At 42.4% G+C, this 27518-nt stretch overlaps 3 protein-coding genes across 7 annotated transcripts in view; all 3 read right to left on the bottom strand.

Moving 5' to 3' along the window:
* Positions 1-8084: 8084 nt before the first annotated feature.
* LOC117512253 (heat shock 70 kDa protein 1) lies at positions 8085-10811 on the bottom strand. Its single transcript, XM_034172260.1, has 2 exons — positions 10664-10811; positions 8085-10063 (listed from the first exon to the last, which is right to left on the bottom strand). The coding sequence occupies exon 2, from the start codon at positions 10038-10040 to the stop codon at positions 8121-8123; it is 1920 nt and encodes a 639-aa protein (XP_034028151.1). The 5' UTR covers positions 10041-10063; positions 10664-10811; the 3' UTR covers positions 8085-8120.
* A 7476-nt stretch (positions 10812-18287) lies between these two features.
* LOC117512250 (heat shock 70 kDa protein 1-like) overlaps positions 18288-27518 on the bottom strand; it is a 20068-nt gene continuing 10837 nt past the window's right edge. Inside the window, exons 1-2 of one of the 2 annotated variants that reach the window (XM_034172253.1) lie at positions 21839-21993; positions 18288-20556 (exon numbers count right to left, since the gene is read on the bottom strand). In XM_034172253.1, the coding sequence (XP_034028144.1) occupies positions 18614-20533 (1920 nt within the window). In that variant the 5' untranslated portion in view covers positions 20534-20556; positions 21839-21993 and the 3' untranslated portion in view covers positions 18288-18613. Of the gene's footprint in view, positions 20557-21838; positions 21994-27518 lie in introns of those variants that run through there. The other variant, XM_034172254.1, reaches the window with a different exon arrangement.
* The window catches only part of nfyal (nuclear transcription factor Y, alpha, like), a 23928-nt gene continuing 21250 nt past the window's right edge, over positions 24841-27518 (bottom strand). For 3 of the 4 annotated variants that reach the window (XM_034172255.1, XM_034172256.1, XM_034172259.1), the window contains one exon: positions 24841-25770. In XM_034172255.1, the coding sequence (XP_034028146.1) occupies positions 25708-25770 (63 nt within the window). In that variant the 3' untranslated portion in view covers positions 24841-25707. The remainder of the gene's footprint in view (positions 25771-27518) is intronic. The other variant, XM_034172258.1, reaches the window with a different exon arrangement.

Raw genomic sequence — 27518 nt, 5'->3', positions numbered from 1 at the left:
GATCAACAAACAAAGCAGAGGCATATTACACTGGGGACCAAGTGAAGAAATTGGATGCGAGACTGCAGGATATACCTCCAAGCAGGGCTTAATTTGAGGGGGAGCAAGCCGGAGCGCGCTCCGGAACCTCGGACGCGCGCTCCGGAACCTCTGACGTTGGCTCGCCAGCTATTTATACTGGATCCGTGATCCGCCACCTCTCTTGACTAAACAAAATATATATATATATATTAAAAAAAAAAATCACCGCGATGCTCTCACTGCCAATCACACCGCCGCCCTCTTGTCTGCTGAGCGGAATTGCGCCAAATCTGGCAACAGGTCCAGAGGCTACGCTCGCTGTTTTGATTCGGATGTTGACCGTAGCCGCAGAGCTCCGTGGCCACCGAGAGAGGACTTGGATTCTTTGCGGGTCTCGCATCCGTACCCCCCGGAGGCAGTGAGTGAAGGGAGCGCCGCGCATTGTGTTCTGCGTGTGTCTGTTTATAATCTTCTTGCACAGAAGAAAAACGTGAGGGGTTTTACAGCCTTAAACATCTAAGTGTAAAAAATAGCGCTACTTCGCGGAATTCCGCCGCGTTCACACCGGCACACCCGTCGCTGTGGGCGGGCCCAAGAGTATCAGTGGGGGCCCGCCCCGGCCCGCCCACTGATATGCTTGGGCCCGCCCCGGCCCGCCCACCCAAGGCAGATCACAGTCACAGATCTCAGATAAATAAAATCCTAATTTCATTTTATTGTACTTGCTTTGGGTTAAAACGGCCAGTGTTGCATAATCACTAAGACATTAAATATATTAAACCGTGTGAGTTTGTTGGAAAGTTTGTCTACGTATGTAATCACGTCAGTGTTGCCCAGCAACAGTCAGTTACCGCGTTATGCTGAAACGAAGTGTGAGTTTTGCCAGCAGACAGTAGCTAGTTTTTGTGCTTTTCCTAAATTGTGGATATACGTAACTGGTTAAACCCCAACACGGTAACTTCGGATAAACCAACACATGATGTCGTTGGCAAAGAAAACCCTGGACCCATTTCTACCTCCGTGGATCCTGCCCTGACACAGAGTGGACGAAAGAGAGGACAGCGCTGGCACTCTACTCAAAGTAGGTCCAAATTTTTATTGTGTGTGTGTGTGTCAGAGGCGATTTGCTCTAAGACTGCAAGGGAAGCTCAGCTTCTCCTAAATTGTCAAAAAATAAGGTGATCAAATATATACTGTGTGTGTACATGTCACTGACTAAATATGCGCTACAACGCGCTCATCTTTGTTCAGAATCAGCTTCTTATCACTGGTAACGACGCGGCTTTCCTCTCACTCAAACCCGCAGCTTCACAGTGCTTTAAACAGTGTGACAGACTCAATAGCGACACAAAGCATGCAGCGAAACGAGACGAGTCATTGGATAAATGCTGGCTTTGTCCCGCCCATCGGACGCTCAGCGTGTCTGGGGGTCTATGGGGCAGTGGGCTGGCCCGGACGCTCAGCTTCTGCATGATGATTGGATGATCTGTCTGAGGCTGAATCCCTTTTTGATTGACAGCGAAATGAGCGAATCAGCGATCTTTGGTTGTAAACATCCGTGGGCAGATTTTTTAATTTTCATTCTGTTCTGAGTTGAACGGAGACTTTCCTAATCCTCTTAGCGGCATTTTCTTTGTTAAAACGACTAGCGACAAATCGAGCTTCTATTTCTGGTGGGGTTTTTTTGTAGCTGCTTGTGTTTGGAGACTGACTTCTATCGCAGTATTTGTCCCTACCGAGCAGCGGGTGCTGCTGAGCTCCTCCACCGTCACAAAGCTCTCACAGGCGGACAAACTTCACACTAGCCTCGCGCCAGTCCCAGCTAGCGAGCTAGCTAGGTAGCAAGCTGCACATAATGGCAGACAGTTTGAATGTTGTGGACCGGATTTTGGCGAAGCCATTTGATAGTCTCCTTACGAAGAAAAACTTAGAGTTAACAGCAGGGCCGATCAACTCCTCAGATTAATTTGGTGCAAAAGGTGGGGAAAAGTAACAGGTCTTTTCCTTTTCTTGTCCTGGTATGACAAAGTGAGCTGGCTGACTGGAAGTGCTGTAACAAATAAAACGTAGTTTCTTGAAAAGGAACGGAGGGTAGAATTTACGTATAAATAAACCAACACATTTTCTGACGTAGGCCGAAATTGAGCTTCCTCCTTGAAGGACCAACATCCACCACTGGTGTGTGTGTTGCAATTGGTACTATTGCTATGCGACCCCTCTGTTGGTTGCTTTTGAAATGCACCCGCCGTGGTGTTTTTTTTTTTTAGTTTGAGATGCTTGTCATCTAATACGTCATGTGCACGCTCAGTTGGTGGTGGTGTGTGTGTGTGTGTTGGCAATTGGTAGCCACCGTCCGTTGGTTGCTTTGAAATGCACCCGCTGTGGTGTTTTTTTGTTTGTTTAGTTCGAGATGCTGTGTGTGATCTAATACGTTATTTGTACTTGTGTGTGCGTGCGAACATGTGCGCACGTGTTTGTTTGTTTGTGTGTGTGTGAGAGAGAGAGAGCGCGCTGGTCCGGTCATGGTTAATGTGATGATCATTGTGAGGGATTAGGGCTGCGTGAATAGTGAAAATAAGCAAAAATAAGCTATTAATAGTGGTGCCCACCTGGTGGATTTCATAAGCCCCCTTAAGACTGAGATCTGGCGACGGGACTGCACACCGGGCGCAATCAGACGCTACAAATTCACGGGGGTCGCGTGGCGACGGACGCGCCTCCTTCGCCCGGTGTGTCGCTCTGCTTGGGTGGACTTTCGTTGCGAAAATTCGCCTCGGTGCGTCATCAAATAGGAGGAGCTTCCATTCCGCTCAGCGTCAAGTCATCATGACGGACCTTGATCACACGGAGCGAGTTGTTGTGAAAAGCTCCCAATACAGAGAGTATCATTATTTGCTGCAGGAGCTGCGTCTGGATGACGGCCGCTTTCCGCGGTCCTTCCGCCTCTACGGGACCCAGTTTGAGGACCAACTGTCCCGTTCACCTGCACACATGTAAACAATAAAAAAAAAAGAACTCCGCTGCTTGCTGCAGCTCGCTTTCCCCCAAAAAACTGTCATAATTGTGTTTAGAAACCAGTCACCATTTCTTTTATTATACATCTGTGTAGTTAATTAATAAAATATTCTCCGCACAGATGATTCGCTCGCGCGCTCACGTAAAAAAAAAGAAAGAAAGAAACTCTGCGGCTTGCTGCTTGCTGCTCCTCGCTCTTTCCCAAAAAAAACTCTGTCATAATTGTCTTTAGAAACCAGTCACCATTTGCTTTATTATACATCTGTGTAGTTAATAAGTAAAATAATCTCCATGGACCCTCGCGTGCACGTAAAGAAAAAGAAACTCCTCTCCCCGCTGCTGTGGTGCTGCTGCTCGCTCCAAAAACTGTCATGATGTGAAATAAAGGACAAAAGAGACATAAGTCCTGCTCACAGGCTGCTACCAGAGACAGGACATGTTCACATCTTCAGTCAAACTCCAGACATCTCCACATCACTACATATTCAGTCCCTGATTGGTCATCGCGGCGCGACAAGACGAAAAAGTTCAGATTTTCAACTTGGGGAGGAGGGCAACACGACGTGACATGATGCAATATCGCGCCACAAACGGGCAAAATGCTCAAAATCGCTTCACTCGCGTCGCGCTGTGCCGTTTGGCGCCAATACGCATCCTTACATAGGGATTACATGGCAACCTGTGGCTGCAGTCGCTCGCGTAGCGCCCGGTGTGGTGTGAATGCGGAGAAGGTAACTCCCGCGATAAACGAGGGACCACTGAGGACTTTGTACTCTATCCGGATTTGGTGTGACTAGTGTTTAGGCCTACAATACATGCCCAGTTTATTTTCGGTGTGGCGCACAGCGTTGTTCGCAAGTGCAGTTGCGCACTTGGGGGGTGTTTGTCAGGAAAATGATAATTTCTCTACATTGATTACAGACCTGCAGCGGGTCTGTAATCAACTTTTCTGCCACGCAGCTTTGCTTTGAACCTTGAACCAATCGAAGCAGTGATTACTATTATTGTTGTTGTTGCGATTATTATTATTAATATATGAATAAAAAAAATACAATTTGATTCTTTTATGACAACGTAAAAGTGAGTTCTTAGCTGAGTTGGTCCCCAAATATGATCACATTCTAATCTGTGGAGATTTTAATATCCACGTTTGTTGCCAGTCCAATCAGGTGGCCACTCACTTTATACGTCTTCTGACAAATTTCGATTTAACTCAGATTGTGGATAAACCAACCCATAATGCTGGACACACTCTGGACTTGATTATCACTCATGGGCTCACAGTGTCTCTTACAGAAATATCAGACACTCCCATTTCAGATCATTTGCCAATTCTTTTTGACGTTCTTGCTCCCCCACCTGTCAGTAAGCCTCCCGCCCCACCTTCTCGCAACAGGATTATACTTCTTCAACCGCTGGGGAAAGGCAGACCACCAACAGGCACAGGGTCTCCTCCAGCCGTTACCTGTGCCCCACTGCCCCTGGTCCCACATCGGCCTGGACTTCGTCACAGGCCTCCCGCCGTCCCAGGGCATGACCACCATCCTCACGATAGTGGACCGGTTCTCCAAGGCGGCCCACTTCATGGCCCTCCCGAAGCTCCCGACAGCCCAGGAGACCGCAGACCTCCTGGTCCACCACGTCGTGCGTCTGCATGGTATTCCATCCGATGTCGTCTCTGACCGTGGTGCCCAGTTCTCCTCGCAAGTCTGGAGGAGTTTCTGTAGAGAACTGGGGGCCTCCGTGAGCCTCTCGTCCGGGTACCATCCCCAGACCAATGGACAGGTAGAGCGGGCCAACCAGGAATTGGAACAGGCCCTTCGCTGTGTGACCTCGGCGCACCCGACGGCCTGGAGCAACCATCTGGCCTGGATCGAGTACGCACACAACAGTCAAGTCTCGTCTGCCACCGGCCTCTCCCAGTTTGAGGTGTGCTTGGGGTACCAGCCCCCATTGTTCCCGGTAGTGGAGGGAGAGGTCGGGGTGCCCTCGGTCCAGGCCTATCTGAGGCGGTGCCGTTGGGTGTGGCGCTCTGCCCGCTCTGCCCTGCTCAAAGCCCAGACGAGGGCCAAGGCCCATGCAGACCGCCGGCGTTCCCCGGCCCCTGCATACCAGCCCGTGCAGGAGGTTTGGCTGTCAACAGAGGACATCCCATTACAGGTGGAATCTCACAAACTGAAGGATCGGTACATCGGCCCTTTCCCCATCATTAAGGTCCTCAGTCCTGTCGCGTTGAAGCTGAGGCTACCAGCTTCACTGTGGATCCATCCAGTATTTCATGTCTCCCGGATCAAGCCTCACCACACCTCTTCCCTCTGTGCCCCCGGACCGGTGCCGGCTCCTGCCCGGATCATCAACGGGGAGCCTGTGTGGACAGTTCGCCAGCTCCTGGACGTCCGTCGTAAGGGCCGGGGGTTCCAGTATCTCGTGGACTGGGAGGGTTATGGACCCGAAGAGCGCTCCTGGGTGAAGAGGAGCTTCATCCTGGACCCGGCCCTCCTGGCCGACTTCTACTCCTGTCACCCGGACAAGCCTGGTCGGGCGCCAGGAGGCGCCCGTTGAGGGGGTGGTACTGTTGTGTGGGCCGCTGAAGAGGAGGTACTGCTGGCCCACCACCAGAGGGCGTCCTGCCTGAAATGCGGGCTTCAGGCACGTGAGGGCGCCGGAGCACCGGGAGTGGCAGCTGTCACTCATCAACAACACCAGCTGTCACTCATCATCATCATCATCCACACCTCCATAAGAGCCGGGCAGCATCTTCACCTCACTGCCGAGAAATCGTCTACCGATAAATAAACGTCTCAGCCTTTGGTATCATACAGTGGTAACGTTTTTACTTCTGTGCTGACTGACATTATTCTGAGTTTGCAGACTGTTTAAGTGTTACTTCAGGATCTGTACAAGCTCCGTGATTGAGAGGTGGAGGTGCTTTCCACCTTTATGTTGAACTGTTTGCTGGGTGTTCACACACCCACCATCACCTGTCTGTTCTTCCTGCCAGCAGTACCCGATCTGACAGCCGGAGGCAGTGGCCACCTGGGGACCCAGTGCTTGGTGGCTCCAGGATTGCCTTCAGGTCCGGTGGAGTGGAAGGCGTGTGGGATCCGGCTCTTTTCTGGACGGGCGTCTCCTATCCTCGAGCCTGCTCACACACCACCGTAACTTATTTGACTGTTGATCTCAATTGTGTTGTCTGTTGCTCTGTTGTGCACATTCACAACATTAAATTGTTATATTTGGCTTAGTCCATTGTCCGTTCATTTCATTTCTGTTGTGGGTCCGTGTTGCTACACTTTTCACAACACCCATTTTGTTTTGTCTCTATATGTTACCACTGGGCTCCATTATGGAGAGACTTAACATGTGTTTTCACTGCTGTGCAGATAACCTGCGGATTTGTCTGCCAGTGTCTTCACATACAAATGACGCTATCAAACGTTTGTCAGACTGCATGGCTGATATAAAGCTGTGGTTACAGAAAAATTTCCTTCATTTGAACGAGGACAAAACTGATTACATTTTGTGTGGTGACCCTGCTCTTCTAGGTTCTGGTTTATTGTCTGCGTCTTTGAAACCTATAGTAAGAAATCTTGGGGTGGTATTTGACAATTCTTTTAGATTTGACAAACAAATTGACAGCGTGGTAAGAACAAGTTTTTATCAGTTGCGTCTTTTATCTAAGGTTAAACCATTTTTAAACCACACTGACCTTGAAAAAACTATCCACGCTTTTATCAGCTCTAGAATTGACTATTGTAATGCCCTTTATGTCGGAGTTCCTCAGACATCTCTGAGTCGTCTCCAGCTGGTGCAAAATGCTGCAGCCCGATTTTTAACAAACATATCAAGACGTCAGCACATCACCCTAGTTCTTTTTAATTTGCACTGGCTTCTAGTCTCTTTTAGAGTTGATTTTAAAATTTTGATGTTTGTCTTTAAAGCCCTTAATGGCCTGGCCCCTCCTTATTTGACTGAGCTTTTGCATCCTCGGGTCTCAAACAGGTCTTTGAGGTCTGTAAATCAGATTTTACTGGAGGTGCCCAGGTCCAGGTCTAAACGCTGGGGTGATCGGGCCTTCTCTGTTGCTGGGCCCAAACTTTGGAATAAATTGCCCCCTGAAATGAGAATCATCTCTGACTTAGAGCTTTTTAAGTCCAGGCTCAAGACGCATTTGTTCAGGCTGGCTTTTAACACTCAGTAGCATGATGGCGCTTGATTTTATGCTATTAAATGTTTTTATGCATTTTTTGTATAACTGTTTTTGTAATGGTTTTATTGTTGGATATTTGTTTTTATCATGTTTTGTTTTTAAATTTTGTTGTAAAGCACTTTGGTCACTTTGAGTGTTGTAAAGGGCTCTAGAAAGGCTTAAGGGGTTAAATAAAAGTTGCAATATAATGGGACATGTTGGCAAAAAAGAGTAAACACTTATATTATTCTCATGCTATAAGGAAGCACCCAGTTCATCACATCCCACTATTCCTGTCACATACTCCCCCTCTGCATCTCCCCCTACCCTTCCAATAAACGAAGATTGTTTTGCTGTTTTTAGTGTCAAGGACCCAGAAAACCCCAATAATGCAACAAAAAGTTCCATACTCCAAATATTCTGAATGAATTAAAATGATGAACAAAAATCATCAGAAGACAAATAATTTATTTACAGTCATCTTTATTGCAGTGACCAGCAATACAAAAGAGACAAACTGCATCAAGTTAACATTTAAATCATTACAGGTTCTCATAAAACGATGAGTACAAAATATGTTACAAATAAATACAAACAAAAATCCTGAGTTTTGTTAATATAAATCAGAATCAAGGTTCTTTCTTATGAAACACAATCAATTTTTGTGGTTTCAGCCAGTTTCATGACAAAAAAATCATCATCATAAGAACACTTGTACACACAAGGATGGACTGAGACACTTTTAGTAAAGTGCAGAATAGAATCTATGTGACAGAAGCTGTTTGTAATGTAGTGTGGTTATTGGTCTCAGAGACGTGAGGCCTGTCCTTTTACTGTGTGACTGCAGATGTGCAAAGAATAGATCCAGTGTTCATAGACCATCTGAAGGGTCTCTTTAGTCCACTTCTTCTACTGTAGGTCCCTGTGGAGCGTCTCGTGCCTGGTCCCTACAGCTGCGTGCAGATGCTCCTCCCTGATACAACCTGCTGATAACAAGGTTCCACACTTTCTCCAGCTCTTTCTGCTTGTGTTGGTACTCGTCTTTATCAGCCAGCTGGTTGTTCTCCAGCCAGTTGATGGTCTCGTCACACGTCTCCATCAGCTTCTTCTTCTCCTCTTCACTGATTTGGCCCTTCAGCTTCTCATCCTGCAAGGTGCTTTTCACATGGAAGACGTACGACTCCAGCGAGTTCTTAGCAGCAATTTTGTCCCTCTGAAGCTCGTCCTCAGCTTGGTATTTTTCTGCATCCTGCACCATCCTCTCGATCTCTTCTTTGCTCAGTCGGCCCTTATCGTTGGTGATGGTGATTTTGTTCTCTTTGCCGGTGCTTTTGTCCACAGCGGACACATTCAAAATGCCATTGGCATCAATGTCAAAGGTGACCTCAATCTGTGGGACCCCGCGAGGAGCAGGAGGGATTCCTGTCAGCTCAAACCTGCCCAGCAGATTGTTGTCCTTGGTCATGGCTCGTTCCCCTTCATAGACCTGGATCAGAACACTGGGCTGGTTGTCGGAATATGTGCTGAAGGTCTGAGTTTGTTTAGTTGGGATGGTGGTGTTGCGTTTAATCAGGGATGTCATGACTCCTCCGGCCGTCTCAATACCCAGGGACAAAGGTGTCACATCCAGCAGCAGCAGGTCCTGAACTTTGCCTGAGGTATCACCATAGAGAATGGCAGCCTGGACTGCAGCTCCATAAGCCACCGCCTCATCTGGGTTGATGCTCTTGTTCAGCTCCCTGCCATTCAAGAAATCCTGCAGGAGTTTCTGGATTTTGGGGATTCGAGTGGAGCCTCCAACCAGGACGACATCATGGATCTGTGTCTTGTCCATTTTGGCATCCCTCAGTGCTTTCTCCACCGGCTCCAATGTTCCCCTGAACAGGTCTGAACACAGCTCCTCAAAGCGAGCTCTGGTGATGGACGTGTAGAAGTCGATGCCCTCGAACAAAGAGTCGATCTCAATGTTGGCCTGGGAGCTGGAGGACAGGGTTCTCTTGGCTTTCTCACATGCTGTCCTCAGCCTCCTCAGCGCTCTCTTGTTCTGGCTGATGTCCTTCTTGTGTTTTCGCTTGAACTCTTCCACAAAGTGGTTCACCATGCGGTTGTCAAAGTCTTCTCCACCCAGGTGAGTGTCTCCTGCCGTGGCTTTCACCTCAAAGATACCATCTTCAATTGTCAGGATTGACACATCAAAGGTGCCCCCACCCAGGTCAAAGATCAGGACGTTATGTTCTCCTGCCTTTCTTTTGTCCAGACCATATGCGATGGCAGCTGCTGTTGGCTCATTAATGATTCTCAGCACGTTCAGTCCTGCAATGACTCCTGCATCTTTAGTTGCCTGTCGCTGGGAGTCATTGAAGTACGCTGGGACTGTGATGACAGCATTGGACACCTTGTGTCCCAGGTAGGCCTCAGCGGTCTCCTTCATCTTCACAAGGACCATGGAGGAGATCTCCTCAGGGGAGAAGGTGTTGTCCTCCCCTTTGTATTCCACTTTGATTTTAGGCTTCCCTCCATCTGAAACCACCTTGAACGGCCAGTGCTTCATGTCCGCCTGCACCAGGGAGTCATCAAACTTTCTTCCAATCAGTCGCTTGGCATCAAACACGGTGTTGCTGGGGTTCAAAGCCACCTGGTTCTTGGCTGCGTCCCCGATAAGTCTCTCAGAGTCGGTGAATGCCACATAGCTGGGAGTGGTCCTGTTACCCTGGTCATTGGTGATGATTTCCACTTTCCCATGCTGGTAAACCCCCACACATGAGTAGGTGGTGCCCAGGTCGATGCCGATAGCTACGCCTTTAGCTGAAGACATTTCGTTTGTTTTAAATATGGTACCTGAAAACACAAAGGCAAAATGCGTTTAGAAATATAAAATTCTTTCAAAGCTGTGACTTCAAAATCTGTAAGTGCCTGAACAAGCAAAAGATGACAGTCAACAACAGTTTTCTTCAGTTTTGTTTTGTTTTGTTTTTTCTGGAGTCTTAGTTGAAACTAAAAAGTGTTTTAAAACACTTGGGGGAAACATTCTTCTTTCTTTGTTCATCTTTTTTTTTATTTGTAGAAATTCTACATTATACACAAATATTCATTCACAAAGAAAAATATGATTATTCAGTATTGTCTGACTGAGTTTGATTAAGAATAAACAAAGTAGGTGCTGCCTATAAAACCACAATTTATAATTTGCTGTGTCTATTTCATATTAATATTACTAAAAAGATTTTCTCAAAGTTTATATATTGCAGAGGATTAGGGTCATATGATAGAAGCTGACTGACAAAAATAATAAATCTCAGATGTTAATTTATACCAAACAAGAAGAAATAAATACACTAATAACCATGTGTCATGTTAATAAACATATAAATTATCATTAGTTAAAATCAGAAGTTACTCTACATTTAAACAGTAAAATAAATTTGTTAAAGCACTTACAGCTATTAATCGATGAGAAAGCGGTGAAGAAGTTTGTTTCTTGATGTCTGGATCTTGTAGTTCTAGTTCTGGTTCTGTTCCAGTCTGAATGTCGCTTATCTTTATCGTCCTCTTTTTATATTTTTCTTATTTGGTCTGGTTTCTTCTCGGGCTTTCTGCTGGTCCTTTCCTCCAATCACAGCGCTGAATCGATCAAATAGGCGGTTCCTCTTGCACTCTCTTCCAATCGTTGGGCTTGACGTGATGACGTCAGCACAACGTGCCTTCAGAACGTTCGACAACCTTCCGGACGTTCTGAGAAACTTCCAGAACCAACTGGACTGAAACGCTTTAAAGATGATTTCACGACATATAAATCAAAGAGAAAAAAAAGAGATAAATGGCACAAAACTCAAATAACCGGAAATAAGCTCCTGACAAGAGTCACATGACACAAAACTCAAAACTACAAACATAGACATAAATTCTTTTTTGCACTTTGCTATAAGTGTCTTAAGGGAAAAAGAACTTAAACTAATACAAGATTTGGATGATTAAACAAACCCCAATGTTGGACTCGGACAAAGCTGCCTTCATAAATCTAAAATCCAAACTGGATGAACTGAGCGCAAGGAAAGCTAAAGGAGCTTTCAGATCGAGAGCCAAATGGATCAAAGAAGGCGAGAGAAACACATCTTATTTCTGCGGTCTGGAAAGGAGAAGACAGGAGAGGAATCTGATCAACAGTCTCATTATCAATGGAATGGAATGCATGGACCCAAAAGTAATTTCTGATGAGGTCTACCAATTTAGTCTTTACACTCCTTCGACCTCCATTAGTGACGCTTCTCTTCTGGACAGTATAAAACACAACATTCCATCCATCTCCCTGGACTTTAAGAATATGTGTGACTCTGACTTTGAAATGTTTTAACTGGATGATGCAGTTAAACAACTCTCTTTAAGGAAATCTCCTGACCAGGATGGCCTCTCCTCAGACTTTTTTAAACACTTTTGGGAAGACATAAAAGACCTTTTTTCTTTGCTATACAGGAATGCACTAAAAACAAATTCCTGATGACCACAATGAAACAAGGTCTCATCTCACTGATCCCCAAAAGTGGTAAGGACAAAAAATATTTGAGCAACCTCAGACCAATAACATTGCTCAATGTAGATTATAAATTGTTTGCTCATGTCATTGCTAACAGGCTCAAAAAAGGCGTCTCACAGATTAGCAGCGAATCTCAATCTGGCTTTCTCAGAGGTCGCTCTATCTATAGTAATTCAAGGCTAGTGCGAGATTTATTAGATTATTGTGACAACATTGATGAGGGTTTCATTCTTTTCTTGGACTTTTGCAAGGCTTTTGACCGTGTGGAACATTAGTTTATTTTGGATACCTTACGTCACTTTGGGTTTGGGGCTTCTTTCTGTGAAATAATTCAAATGTTATACACTGACATTAATAGTTCTGTTTTACTCCCTTTTGGGACCTGTAAACATTTCGATGTGAAAAGAGGCATCCGGCAAGGCTGCATTATGGTAAAACACTGTGAAGACTTAAAAAAAAAAAAAAAATTGATGTCATGGGGAAGATACTAACTATAAGTCAGCTTGCAGATGATACTACTCTTTTCTTTAAAAATGAAGCACAAATACCAATAGCTCTACAAATAGTAACACGCTTTTCAGAAGCATCTGGTCTTTATTTAAACATTGATAAATGTGAATGAATGCCCATCCATGATTGCCCACAGACAATGCTATATAGCATACCAGTTAAAAATCAAGTTAAATATTTAGGAATTAATATTTCCAAAAACCAAGAACAAAGCATAAAAACAATTTTGATAACACTATTAAAAAGAGTAAAGCTATTTTAAACACATGGCTACAGAGAGATCTCTCCATCTTCGGTAGACTGATGCTCTCTAAAATGGAAGGCCTCTCTAGAATTATTTACCGTGCATACTCTTTAAATATTCCACAGTCTGTGATTAAACAAATCAATCAAAACAATTTCAATTTCATCTGGAAAAATCGACATCATTATATATGGAAGAATGATATTGTGAAATCTCTTGAGGAGGTGGCCTTTGTTGTGTGGGCCGCTGAAGAGGAGGTACTGCTGGCCCACCACCACAAGATGGCGCCCTGCTTGAAGTGCGGGCTTCAAGCACGAGAGGGCATCGGCTTTGCTGGAGGTGACAGCTGTCATCAATCAACACAAGCTGTCACCCATCACCACCACTACAAAGACCGGACTGCAACTCCACCTCCTCGCCGAGAAATCAACTACCATTCAGGTAATTTCTCTGCTGACTAACACTGTGTGTGTAATAACTGGAACTTCTATTTGCAGCCATTTTCCTGGAGTGTTTCCTTATCTGGAGGATTGGCGTTTGGTGTGACAGCGACGGCTTCGCCTCACATCCCAACTCAGATAAGTGGTTGACCAGGAGCTGCACGAGTGTGTGTGATTGGAGGTGGAGGTTTTCCCTCCTTTACTTAATACAGACTGTGGGATTACTGAGTGTGCGAACTCACACTCATCTGGACTGTCTCTGTTCTCTGCCAGCAGTACCGGGTCTGACTGCTGAAGACAGCGGCCACCTGGGGCGCAGGGCTTGGCGGCTCCGGTGTTCTTCAGCTCCGTTGGTGGTGGAAGCTGTGTGGGGATCCAGCTCTTCTCTCTCCAGGCGTCTTCTATCGTCGAGCCTGCCCACACGTCACCTGGTGTATGATTGACAGTCCACCATATTGTTATTGTCTGTACGTTGTTGTGCGATTCACAACATTAAATTGTTACTTTTTGGCTTATCCATTGTCCGTTCATTAACGCCCCCTGTTGTGGGTCCGTGTCACGTCACTTTCACAACAGCCTTAATGCAATTGATTTTGCCCCTATGAAAGGGGCCCTAAAATTATGGTGGCTACAAAATTTCTTGACTCGTATAGATTCTTTATGGTTTAATCTCCCATCCAAAATATTCTCAAATGTAGGCAGCATCCAATTTCTTTTACAGTGCAATTTCGAATCATCCAAATTACCCATAAAACTGTCCAAATTTCATGAACAAGTTTTACAATACTGGAAATTAATATATAAACATAACTTCACCCTTCATGACACACCAATATGGAACAACAGATATATCGTTATAACAAAGAAATCATTCTATTTTAATGTTTGGTATGAAAAGGGAATCTGGTCGATACTGCATTTAATGGATGTGAGAGGGAACTTTCTCAACTTTCCAGAGTTTACCCATCAATACAACATTGTTTGGACGGTTCAACAGTTTAATGATGTTATTAATGCAATCCCACAAGCTTTTATCTGCGCTTTGAGAGGTTCCCTTTTAAAAACACACATTGTCCCTTCTTTGCACTCTCTTTTGGTCTAATACTGCCTCCTTGTGGACAAACATGTAATCACAATTTTCTTCAAACTTCCCTCACCAATTAATTTTTTTCCTTATCTCTTAGAAGAAAGAATTTATTAGGATTGAGTAGTCAAGATGTTAGAAGCATTAGATGCAATTATGTTAAATTTCTGATCCCACCCAAAGCCAAAGAAGTTCACTTTAAGATTATTAACAACATTTATCCCTGTAAAGAATTTTTACATTCCAAATTCAATATTGCTGACAATGAATGAATTTTTGTAACAAAAATATAGAAACAGAAGAACATCTCTTTTTTACCAGTATTTTTACAAAACTTTTCTGGGACAGTTTTGTTCATGGGCTAAACAGTATAACTTGAGTATCCTGTCTTTGAATTATACAGGCGTAAAATTCGGTGTTATATTGCAAAACAAGAAAAAAGAGTTTACAATTAATAACCTGCTTATCACGGCAAAATTCTTTTGACATAAATGTTAATTTGGAAATAACAAACCTGCCTTTAGTGTTTTTTTTAAAGAAATGTCTTCCCTTAAGGACTCTTTAAAAATCTGTAAAAATAAGAACGCATTATGGCTTTATGACAACATGATAGATTTGTCTTTTACCTCGGTGGTACCTTAATGTTGTTGGCTGTTTGTTTTTGCATTGTTTCTTTTTGATTTTACAAATGGCTGCTCAAATTATTGTGAAAGCGTTATAAGCCTGTAAGCTTTGTTTGTTGATATAAAAAAAAAACACTTTACTAAAGTGTCTCAGTCCATCCTTGTGTGTACAAGTGTTCTTATGATGACAATTTCGTCTAATGAAAGTGGCTGAAACCACAAAAATTGATTGTCATAACACACATGGGAGAAGAAAGAACTTTGATTCTGACTTAAAAGTTTTTGGATTTTTGTTGATATGTTTGTAACATTTTTTCCTCATCTTTTTATGAGAAGCTGTAATGACTTAAATGTTTCTTAACTTGATGCAGTTTGTCTCTTTTGTTTTGCTGGACACTGCAAAAAGATGACTGTCAATAAATTATTTGTCTTCTGACTATTTTTGTTTATCATTTTAATTCATTCAGAATTTTGAGGCAGTCAGACGTTTTGTGGCATTATTGGGGTTTTCTGGGTCCTTGAAATCACACTAACACGGTGGTTAATATGAAAAAGCTCATCAATGTTAAACATTTTCTATTCCTCAAATGAAAGAATCTGAAGAATTTGACACAAAACACAGCAGAACAATCTTCATTTATTTTGGTATTTTTATTATTTAATATCTATCGAGAATGTTGTAAATATTTTAGCCGTACCTCAGCCAGGTCAGTGCAAATCTATTTATATTCCAAAAGAAACACCTTGCGAAATTCCATGTTTTTACACAGTTATTCTACCATTAGAGAAGTTATTCATTCTATCACACAGATAAATTTTAAACATCTTGAATGCTACTGAATTTTAACCAGAAGGGAATTTGACAAAATCTGACCTGTACTGGTTTCTCTTCATTGGCTGAATGTGAGAGCAGATATCACATTGATGAAACCCAGTTACAAACTAAATAGAATCTATAAAGCTCAATATCATGACAGTAAGCTTTCATGATTTCACTGCACTCGAGACTGTATTTCAATTTTTATTCATTGCAATTTGGATATTTTGGTGCTGCCATCTCTGCATTATTTATTTAATTTTTTTTGGGGGGGGGGTATGTGACAGAAATGGTGAGATGTGATGAACTGGGTGCTTTTTTATAGCATGAAAATAATGTAATAACATTTAGTCTGTTGACTAATTTGCAAATGTGTCCCATTATTTTGATAAATATTGCTACTTTTACTTAAGTAAAATATCTGAGTACTTCTTCCACTGCTACTGTTGATGGACAACACTTAAAGCTTACAAAATGATTTAAATAAATTTTATCGTGGTAGCGGGAGTTGGGTCAAGGAAGTTTATCAACTTCCAAAACTCAATTTATTCATTCATTAAATTATGAAGGAGATGTAGATTTTATATTAGCTTGCATATTTTATATATTTATTGCTAACAGGGGCACCACCGGGGATTTTGGGCCCCATGAAAAGGAATCTTACTGCGCCTGTACCCAACCATAAAACCGGTATTGAAAATTTTGATGGTGTTTTACATAATACTATGCATTTTATTGATGTTTTTGACTATGAATCTCATATGTGTGAAAAGAAAAATGTGATTTGACAGTTATTTGGTAGGATAAGCACTGAAAATACAATGAAATTCATTTAAATTCAATTGTTTGCTGCAAGACTGATACTCGAGACTGACAAAAACATATATGAGGCTATGTGGTTGTTGCAATTTAATCTTCTGATTTCCAAAAAATGTAAACATTTCTCTGACTTCACCCAGTCTGCACACGCTAGAAATGTTCCCTGTTGATTGTTCCAAACTACTGGCCAAACATTATATTTTAGTGAAAGCTGATACTTTTTAAACCATTAAAGTAATTCTGAAATAAATAAAAACTACAGTCTTTTTTTCATTTAAGAATATTTTTTATTCTTTGTGTCTGTTTTTTTCGATAATAAATGGATTGCAATTATATCACGCTTTTCCATCTGCATCAGACGCACAAAGCGCTTTACAATAATGCCTCATATTCACCCCAATGTCAGGGTGCTGCCAAACAAGGCGCTCACTACACACCGTGAGCAACTAGGGGATCAAGGACCTTGTCCAAGGGCCCTTAGTGATTGTCTTGTCAGGCTGGGATTCGAACCAAGGATCCTCTGTTCTCAAGCCTAACGCTTATCTGCTTGACCATCACCATCAAGGAATTCAACACACAGCTCACATCAGGGCTTCCTGGGCTGGTTGAAGTGGGGCGAGGGGACTGACAGATGTGTTGCTGCTCCTGACATGTCTGTGTGAAACATGAGTCATTTTTGAGCAGAACAGCTTGCTAAATGTTTACCTGCATATTTAAATGTTTTGTGATAATTAACCTATTATTTACCAAAAAAAAAAAATCTGAGATCCTATGACATATTCTCCAACAGAACTCAGAAATCATCTACTTTATCAGTGTTAATTTGTTTGGATTATACAAATTTCCTTTGCATTCATCCTAAACACTTCCAGGAAAGGTAATCTACATTTCTGGTAGAATGTCTCTTGTCTGTTTCTTTATTGGTTTTATAGACAGACAGGTAGTTACTGACTAGCAGGACAGCTAGTGATAAATACGAGTAAAATATGCAAACTAATATAAAATCAGTGTCTACATCTTCATATTTTGAGAACAAAACCACAGATGATCAGACCACACATTATCATAATTTAATGAATAAATAAATTATGAGTTTAGGAATCTAATAAATCATATTATAATGTTTTTAAATAATAAAATGTTATTGAAAGCTTGGAAGACTTCCATCCACATTACGGGAGCTGTTGCCCCCGCAATCCCATTCCTGATAAGCGGTTGAAGATGAATGATTGAATATTATGTTATTATTAATAATAATATTAGTGTTCAAAATCTAACAAAATCTCCCGTAACCCAAGTCCTGCTTCCAAAATAAATGTATTCAAATAATTTTGTAAGTTTTTAAGTGTTGTCCATAAACAGCAGTATTGGAAGAAGTACTCAGATCTTTTACTTAAGTAAAAGTAGCAATATCATGGGACATGTTGGCAAATTAGTCAACAGAGTAAACGCTGTTATATTATTCTCATGCTATAAGGAAGCACCCAATTCATCACATCCCACTATTCTTGTCACATACTCCCCCTCTCCAGCCCCTGAGTACAAACTCTAGTGCAGTGAAACAATAAAAGCTTAGTGTGATGACATGTAGGTTTATAAATTCAGGGTTGGGGCTATGACTAAAATATTTACATTCTACATTGATGCAACCACGTGCTTTTTAGTGTCAAATTCATTCATTTGACAAGTAGAAAATTTTTAACAATGATGAGCTTTTTTATATTAATTTCTCAAATGTGATTTCAAGGACACAGAAAAATCCAATAATGCAACAAAAAGTTCCATACTCCCAATATTCTGAATGAATTAAAATGATGAACAAAAATCATCAGAAGACAAATAATTTATTTACAGTCATCTTTATTACAGTGACCAGCAATACAAAAGAGACAAACTGCATCAAGTTAAGAAACATTTAAATCATTACAGGTTCTCATAAAACAATGAGTACAAAATATGTTACAAATATATACAAACAAAAATCCTGAGTTTTATTAATATAAATCAGAATCAAGGTTCTTTCTTATGGAACACAATCAATTTTTGTGGTTTCAGCCACTTTCATGACAAGAAATTGTCATCATAAGAACACTTGTACACCCAAGGATGGACTGAGACACTTTTAGTAAAGTGTAGAATAGAATCTATGTGAAGTTGTGTTTACTGCAAAGGTCTTTTGGAAATGTCCATCATGGAGACAGAAGCTGTTTGTAATGTAGTGTGGTTATTGGTCTCGAGACGTGAGGCCTGTCCTTTTACTGTGTGACTGCAGATGTGCAAAGAATAGATCCAGTGTTCATAGACCATCTGAAGGGTCTCTTTAGTCCACCTCTTCTACTGTAGGTCCCTGTGGAGCGTCTCGTGCCTGGTCCCTACAGCTGCGTGCAGATGCTCCTCCCTGATACAACCTGCTGATAACAAGGTTCCACACTTTCTCCAGCTCTTTCTGCTTGTGTTGGTACTCGTCTTTATCAGCCAGCTGGTTGTTCTCCAGCCAGTTGGTGGTCTCGTCACACATCTCCATCAGCTTCTTCTTCTCCTCTTCACTGATTTGGCCCTTCAGGTTCTCATCCTGCAAGGTGCTCTTCACATGGAAGATGTACGACTCCAGCGAGTTCTTAGCAGCAATTTTGTCCCTCTGAAGCTCGTCCTCAGCTTGGTATTTTTCTGCATCCTGCACCATCCTCTCGATCTCTTCTTTGCTCAGTCGGCCCTTATCGTTGGTGATGGTGATTTTGTTCTCTTTGCCTGTGCTTTTGTCCACAGCGGACACATTCAAAATGCCATTGGCATCAATGTCAAAGGTGACCTCAATCTGTGGGACCCCGCGAGGAGCAGGAGGGATTCCTGTCAGCTCAAACCTGCCCAGCAGATTGTTGTCCTTGGTCATGGCTCGTTCCCCTTCATAGACCTGGATCAGAACACCGGGCTGGTTGTCGGAATACGTGCTGAAGGTCTGAGTTTGTTTAGTTGGGATGGTGGTGTTGCGTTTAATCAGGGATGTCATAACTCCTCCAGCCGTCTCAATACCCAGGGACAAAGGTGTCACATCCAGCAGCAGCAGGTCCTGAACTTTGCCTGAGGTATCACCAGAGAGAATGGCAGCCTGGACTGCAGCTCCATAAGCCACCGCCTCATCTGGGTTGATGCTCTTGTTCAGCTCCCTGCCATTCAAGAAATCCTGCAGGAGTTTCTGGATTTTGGGGATTCGGGTGGAGCCTCCAACCAGGACGACATCATGGATCTGTGCCTTGTCCATTTTGGCATCCCTCAGTGCTTTCTCCACCGGCTCCAATGTTCCCCTGAACAGGTCTGAACACAGCTCCTCAAAGCAAGCCCTGGTGATGGACGTGTAGAAGTCGATGCCCTCAAACAAAGAGTCAATCTCAATGTTGGCCTGGGAGCTGGAGGACAGGGTTCTCTTGGCTTTCTCACATGCTGTCCACAGCCTCCTCAGCGCTCTCTTGTTCTGGCTGATGTCCTTCTTGTATTTTCGCTTGAACTCTTCCACAAAGTGGTTCACCATGCGGTTGTCAAAGTCTTCTCCACCCAGGTGAGTGTCTCCCGCCGTGGCTTTCACCTCAAAGATACCATCCTCAATTGTCAGGATTGACACATCAAAGGTGCCCCCACCCAGGTCAAAGATCAGGACGTTATGTTCTCCTGCCTTGCTTTTGTCCAGACCATATGCGATGGCAGCTGCTGTTGGCTCATTAATGATTCTCAGCACGTTCAGTCCTGCAATGACTCCTGCATCTTTAGTTGCCTGTCGCTGGGAGTCATTGAAGTACGCTGGGACTGTGATGACAGCATTGGACACCTTGTGTCCCAGGTAGGCCTCAGCAGTCTCCTTCATCTTCACGAGGACCATGGAGGAGATCTCCTCAGGGGAGAAGGTCTTGTCCTCCCCTTTGTATTCCACTTTGATTTTAGGCTTCCCTCCATCTGAAACCACCTTGAACAGCCAGTGCTTCATGTCCGCCTGCACCAGGGAGTCATCAAACTTTCTTCCAATCAGTCGCTTGGCATCAAACACGGTGTTGCTGGGGTTCAAAGCCACCTGGTTCTTGGCTGCGTCCCCGATAAGTCTCTCAGAGTCGGTGAATGCCACATAGCTGGGAGTGGTCCTGTTACCCTGGTCATTGGCGATGATTTCCACTTTCCCATGCTGGTAAACCCCCACACATGAGTAGGTGGTGCCCAGGTCGATGCCGATAGCTACGCCTTTAGCTGAAGACATTTCGTTTGTTTTAAATATGGTACCTGAAAACACAAAGGCAAAATGCGTTTAGAAATATAAAATTCTTTCACAAATGTGACTTCAAAATCTGTAAGTGCCTGAACAAGCAAAAGATGACAGTCAACAACAGTTTTCTTCAGTTTTTTTTTTTTGTTTTTTTTCTGGAGTCTTAGTTGAAACTAAAAGTGTTTTAAAACACTTGGGGATCAGGTTTGGACAAAACACATTTAAAGATGATCTGGAAAACGTACATGGACATTCTTCTTTCTTTGTTCATCTTTTTTTTTTGCAGAAGTTCTACATTGTACACAAATATTCATTCACAAAGAAAAATATGATTATTCAGTATTGTCTGACTGAGTTTGATTAAGAATAAACAAAGTAGGTGCTGCCTATAAAACCACAATTTATCATTTGCTGTGTCTTCTTCATATTAATATGAATAAAAAGATTTTCTTAAAGTTTATATATTGCAGAGGATTAGGGCCATATGATATATTAAAAGCTGACTGAGAAAAAAAATAATTCTCGGATGTTAACTTATACCAAACAAGAAGAAATAAATACACTAATAACCATGTGTCATGTTAATAAACATATAAATTATTATCATTAGTTAAAATCAGAAGTTACTCTACATTGAAAGAGTAAAATAAATTTGTTAAAGCACTTACTGCTATTAACTGACTTCAAAATCTGTAAGTGCCTGAACAAGCAAAAGGATGTCAGTCAACAGTTTTATTTTTTATTTTATTTTTTAATGGAGGCTTACTTTAAACTAAAAAAGTGTTTTAAAACACATGAGGATCAGATTTGGACAGGAGAAGACATTTAAAGACATTGACAGAGGATCTGGTAAACTATCACGGACATTCTTCTTTCTTTCTTTATCTTTTTTTTTTTTTTTTTTTGCAAAAATTCTACATTGTACACAAATATTCATTCATAAAGACAAAATATGATTATTCAATAAAAATAATTGTCTGATTGAGTTTGATTATGAATTAACAAAGTATCTGGTGTTTTTGAAACACAATTCATAATTAGTTGTGGCTATTTCATATTAATACGACTAAAAAGACTCTAAAAGTTTAAACACCTACAATAGCTACACTATCATAAAAAAGATCTTTCATATATTGCAGAGGATTGGGGTCTGACGCTGACAGAGAAAATAATACTTATGGGATGTTAACTTATACCAAACAAGAAGAAATAAGTACATTAATAACCATGTGTCATGTTAAAGGCATAAGTTATAACAGAGAAATTTACATTCAAAGACTAAAAATTGTTAAAACTTACTGCTAATCGATGAGAAAACGGGGAAGAAGTTTGTCTCTTGATGTCTGGATCTTGTAGTTGTAGATGTAACTATGGTTCTGTTTGAGTCTGAATGTCGCTCATCTTTATCGTCCTGTTTTTATATTTTCCTTATTTTGGTCTGGTTTCTTCTCGGGCTTTCTGCTGGTCCTTTCCTCCAATTACAGCGCTGGACCGATCAAATAGGCGGTTTCTCTTGCACTATCTTCCAATCGCTGGGTTAGACGTGATGACGTCAGCACAACGTGCCTTCAGAACGTTCGTCAACCTTCCGGACGTTCTGAGAAACTTCCAGAACCAACTGGACTGAAACGTTTTCAAGAAGACTTTACGACAAATAAATCAACGAGAAAATAAAGAGTTAAATGGCACAAAACTAAGACTGCACAATAATATTCATATTTCTTTCTGTATCTTTGTACTTCATTGTTTGTGTTATTGTAAATCAACTTATTAAACTTTTTAGTCACACTGTTTTCTTTGAAAATAACAATATATTTTAAATTTGTATTATTTATACAGAAAAAAAATCACAATTTGATCATCTGGAGACTTCAAATGATTTTATGTGGCAGCGCTGGAGTCATGGTGCATCCAGAACATTTTCACTGGGTTTAATTTTTTTCACATTTTGTTATGTTACAGCCTTATTTCAAAATAGAGTACAGTCATTTTTTTCACAACACCCCATAATGACAACATGAAAGTTTTTTGTTTTTGCAAATTTATTAAAAATAATAATAATAATAAAAAAAACTAAGAAATCACTTGGACGTAAGTATTCACACCCTTTGCTCAGTACTTTGTTGATGCAGCTTTAGCAGCAGTTACAGCCTCATGACCTCTTGAACATGATGCAAAATTGGTGCACCTATCTTTGGACAGTTTTGCACATTCTTCTTTGCAGCACTTCTCAAGCGCCATCAGGTTGGATGGGGAGCGTTGGTGCACAGCCAATTTCAGATCTCTCCAGAGATGCTTAATCGGATTCAGCTCTGGGCTCTGGCTGGGCCACTCAAGAACATTGTGGAGATTGCGATCATGTCGGCATCACCCTTGTAGAATTTGTGCTGGATGAAGGAAACACAGTTTCCTGATTTTGTCAATGCAAGTTTGCGCCGTTTATTTCACTCATTAATTGTACATGTTCACTGTTCAGTATCGTTGTCGTAAATGCTTTACTTCACAGACCTTATATACAGCACTGTTGTATGTACAGCCGGGACACACAAAGGAAACATCAGTCTACAAGAAAGCATGTCATATGCATACAGTACATGGCAATCGCAGGAAACAGCTTCATGTGCACAGAACAGAGAAAATTGCTCAGCAGGCACGCAGGGGTCCAGACATCGATTTCACATCCCGCAGGGGCACTGATGACAAGTCATCCATATGTGCGTCTTAGCTCTTTAATAACATGTACAGCAAAAAGCACCCTGTTAGCCATAAGTGGTGATGAAACGTTATTTGCATGGAAAACGCAGGAAACTCGGAATGTGCGCCTCGCTGCGTTAACACATGCAGGACATGGACATGGGACACTGTGCACATTCACAGAGTTGTCCTGAAGCCACTCCTTTGATATCTTATCTGTGTGCTTAGGGTCACTGTCCTGCTGAAAGATGAACCGTCGCCCCAGTCTGAGGTCAAGAGCGCTCTGGAGCAGGTTTTCATCCAGGGTGTCTCTGTACATTGCTGCATTCATCTTTCCCTCAATCCCGACTAGTCTCCCAGTTCCTGCCACTGAAAAATATCCCCACAGCATGCTACCTCCACGCTTCACTGTAGGGATGGTGCCTGGTTTCCTCTGAACATGATGCTTGGCATTCACAGCAAAGAGTTCAATTTTTGTCTCATCAGATCAGAGAATTTTGTTTCTTGTGGTCTGAGAGCCACTCTACCATAAAGGTCTGATTGGTGGATTGATGCTCAGAGGAATGCTGGAGACCATCAGGTTCTTTGTCACCTCCCTGACGAAGTTCCTTCTCTCCCGATCGCTCAGTTTAGATGGGCGGCCAGCTCTCAGAAGAGTCCTGGGATCCAAACGTCTTCTATTTATGGATGACGGAGGCCACTGTGCTCATTGGGACCTTCAAAGCAGTAGAAATCTTGTACCTGTACTCTTCCCCAGAAGACTTGAGACAATCCTGTCTCGGAGATCTACAGACAATTCCTTTGACTTCATGCTTGGTTTGTGCTCTAACATGCACTGTCAACTGTGGGACCTTGTATGTAGAAGGTATGTGCCTTTTCAAATCATGTCCAATCAACTGAATTTATCTCAGGTGGACTCAGAAACATCTCAAGGATGATCAGTGGAAACAGGATGCACCTGAGCTCAATTTTGAGCTTCATGGCAAAGGCTATGAATATGTACGTGATTCAATATGCACATCCACCTTGGACCTGCTGCGGTGACCCCAAGTGAAAACAAGCCAGCAGTCTAAAGGACTTTTATGAAATCCTTCACAAACAGAACTTTTTGAGTAAGTACAAATAGACCAGAGACAAATTCACTAATTCTTCCATGATTTTTTTCATGTCTCCAGAAGCTGGCATAAAACAATGATACAAAAAGGCATGATTTCACTAGCTTCAGTGCTGCTGCTTTTTAATGTTTATCTTTTTACCATGATTAGAAGTCAAAATCTAAAACTCAATTTATGTTTCAAATTAAAATCCAGCCCAATAATCAGAGCTGCTTTTGCATTTGGTGTAAAATGAATGTGAGAAAAGAAAACCACTTGGCTTCTGGCTTCAGTCATCTGTCACACTAAGCACATCTGGATAATTATCTAATACCAAACACTGAACAACTGAAAGAGCATTGGCACCATCATTTTGGAGCCACAAAACCAGCTGGAATCAAATCTCTTCTTGGTCTCAGCTTTTGGCTTATGCTATCAGATAATATTACTAACACCAACTCTATCCAGTGAGTCAGAAGACACAATGGAAACGATAAATTAACCACAAATATATCACTCCATAAAATTTTATTAACTGTAACCAAATCAATGTTCAACCTTGTTTTCATTATGGGAAAGGGGTGGGCAATTACAAGATAGTATTTAAGCAGCTTAAAAAAGAAAAAGAAAAAAAAAAGCCATAATTATTATGTAGACAGAAATGTGTACATTTATGCAACTAGTCTGACATTTTTCTGTAAACATTACATATCACAAGTGTCCAACCACAGAAACAGGCACTCACCGGGAAAGAAAAAGAAAAAATAAGTACAATATCTTCATGTTTGTGAAGACTTTGTACAGTGGACATACAATTTAACAACGTTCCTCTGGTTCATGAGCATAAAAAAAAAAAAAAGTCATTTCAAAATTAAGGACACCACATAAAATATATATGGGACACAAGCATTTCAAACTACATTTTGATGCCACAATGTCAACTAACACTGAAATTCAACCAAGAAAGGAAAAAACCCTACTTGCCAAAAGTATTTAAACCAACAAATCTCCACTGGTGACAATTTCTCAGGGTCTTTTTGAGTATGGCTTCACAGCTGCCACTTCCTCTGTGTGACTGCCCCGCCCTCCCCGCTTCACACAGCTTGGACAACAAAAAACAGAAAGCCAGTTTGAAGTGCTTATGTGGAAATGTCAGACAAGAACACCACAGGCACACCACATAGACAGGTGTCTGGAAGACCAGGGCAGGAATGAAGAGCTGTCAAAATAATTCCAGTGGTGGCACTGTGATCTGGCGTACGGGGCAGGGCATGAGGCAGCACAAATGAAAGGAGAAGGTTTGACAGATGGGTTCAGCTGGAGCAAAGAGTCTCAGACTGGGTGAAGTTCACAGAAGAAGTTTCACCGAAAATGACGGTGCTATGAGACTCTGATCATCTGAGCCACTGTCTCGTCTGCCGGCCCATGGCCTACGTCCTGTTGCTGAATGACAGAAGGTGGAAAGAGGATTCACTGAGACCATCAGAACACAACCAGGTTATTCATTCTCTCTCCACACACACACACACACACACACACACACACACACACACACACACACACACACACACACACACACACACACACACACACACACACACACACACACACACACACACACACACACACACACACACACACACACACACACACACGAGGTCTGTTAGAAAAGTATCGGACCTTTTTATTTTTTGCAAAAACCTGATGGATTTGAATCACGTGTGCTTGCATGAGCCAACCTTGAACCTTCGTGCGTATGCGTGAATTTTTTCACGCCTGTTGATTGCGTCATTTGCTTGTAAGCAGCCTTTGTGTGAGGATGGGTGGAGTCTCTCGTCTTTTTTCTTTGCAAGGAAAATGGCAGAACAACTGGAGCAGCGTGATTGCATCAAATTTTGCCAGAAATTGGGCGACAGCCAGGTGGAAGCCATTCGGATTATTCAGATGGCTTTCGGTGACGATCTTATGGGCATCACACAGATTAAGGAGCCATACAACCGGTTTAAAGACGGCTGCACAACGGTGGAGAGCGCACGCGCTCCGGGCGGCGTCAACATGCTGAAATGACCAGATCATTTACAAAGTGAACGCTGTGGTGATGTGGGACCATTGTGTGACTATCTGAGAAATTGCGGAAGAGGTGGACATCGGCACTTTTTCGGTACATTCCACTGTGACAGAAGATTTTGCCATGAAAAGAGTTGCAGCAAAATTCATGCCAATGGCTTCGGCACGAAGCTGATGGCGCAGCAAAAGCGCCACCGTGTTGAAGTCTCACAGGACATGTTGTGACATTCCCAGCTCGTCCACAATTTCTCGGATAGTCACACGTCTGAATCTTCTGAATGGTGGAAGGGCTGGTATATATATATATATATATATATATATATATATATATATATATATATATATATATATATATACACACACACATGAGGTCTGTCCAAAAAGTATCAGACCTTTTTATTTTTTTGCAAAAACCATATGGATTTGAATCACATGTGATTGCATCAGCCAAGCTTGAACCTTTGTGCGCATGCGTGAGTTTTTTCACGCCTGTCGGTTGCGTCATTCGCCTGGGAGCAGGCTTTGTGTGAGCACTGGTCCACCCCTCTTGTCGGATTTGTATTGTGAATAAATGTCTGAACGATTTGGAGCTTTGCTGCATCAAATTTTTCCAGAAACTGTGAGAGACCTCCAGGTGGACACCATTCGGAAAATTCAGATGGCTTTCAGGGACCATTTTATGGGGATTACACAGATTAAGGAGTGCTCCAGCCGGTTTAAAGACCGCCCACAGCGTCTGAGAGTGCGGCGCACTCCAACAGGCTGACACCCCGCTGAAACAACCAGATCCTCTTTCCATGACAAAAACTCCTGTAACAGTGGAATGTGCCGTTCATTTCTAAACTGGACGCTGTGTTTTATCCGGGACATCCTCTGACTAGCACAGGAATTGCGGAAGACGTGGACATCAGCACTTTTTGCTGATGCGGAGGAATTCCGCGCAAAGCAATGCCGTGATGAAGCCTCACAGGACATGTTGGGGCATGTCCAGCTCATGCACAATTTCTTGGTTAGTCACACGACTAAAAAGCCACCGACAGCCATCTGAAATCCATCTCAAAGCCGTCCTGTGAGACCAACACGGAGGTGGTTTTGTCCCGCGCAATGAGCGGCACGGTGGCGCA

This window comes from Thalassophryne amazonica, chromosome 6, assembly GCF_902500255.1.
Source record: "Thalassophryne amazonica chromosome 6, fThaAma1.1, whole genome shotgun sequence".
NCBI lineage: Eukaryota > Metazoa > Chordata > Actinopteri > Batrachoidiformes > Batrachoididae > Thalassophryne > Thalassophryne amazonica.
The sequence above is the reverse complement of the archived record's forward strand: the minus strand, read 5'-3'. Positions and strand labels throughout refer to the sequence as shown.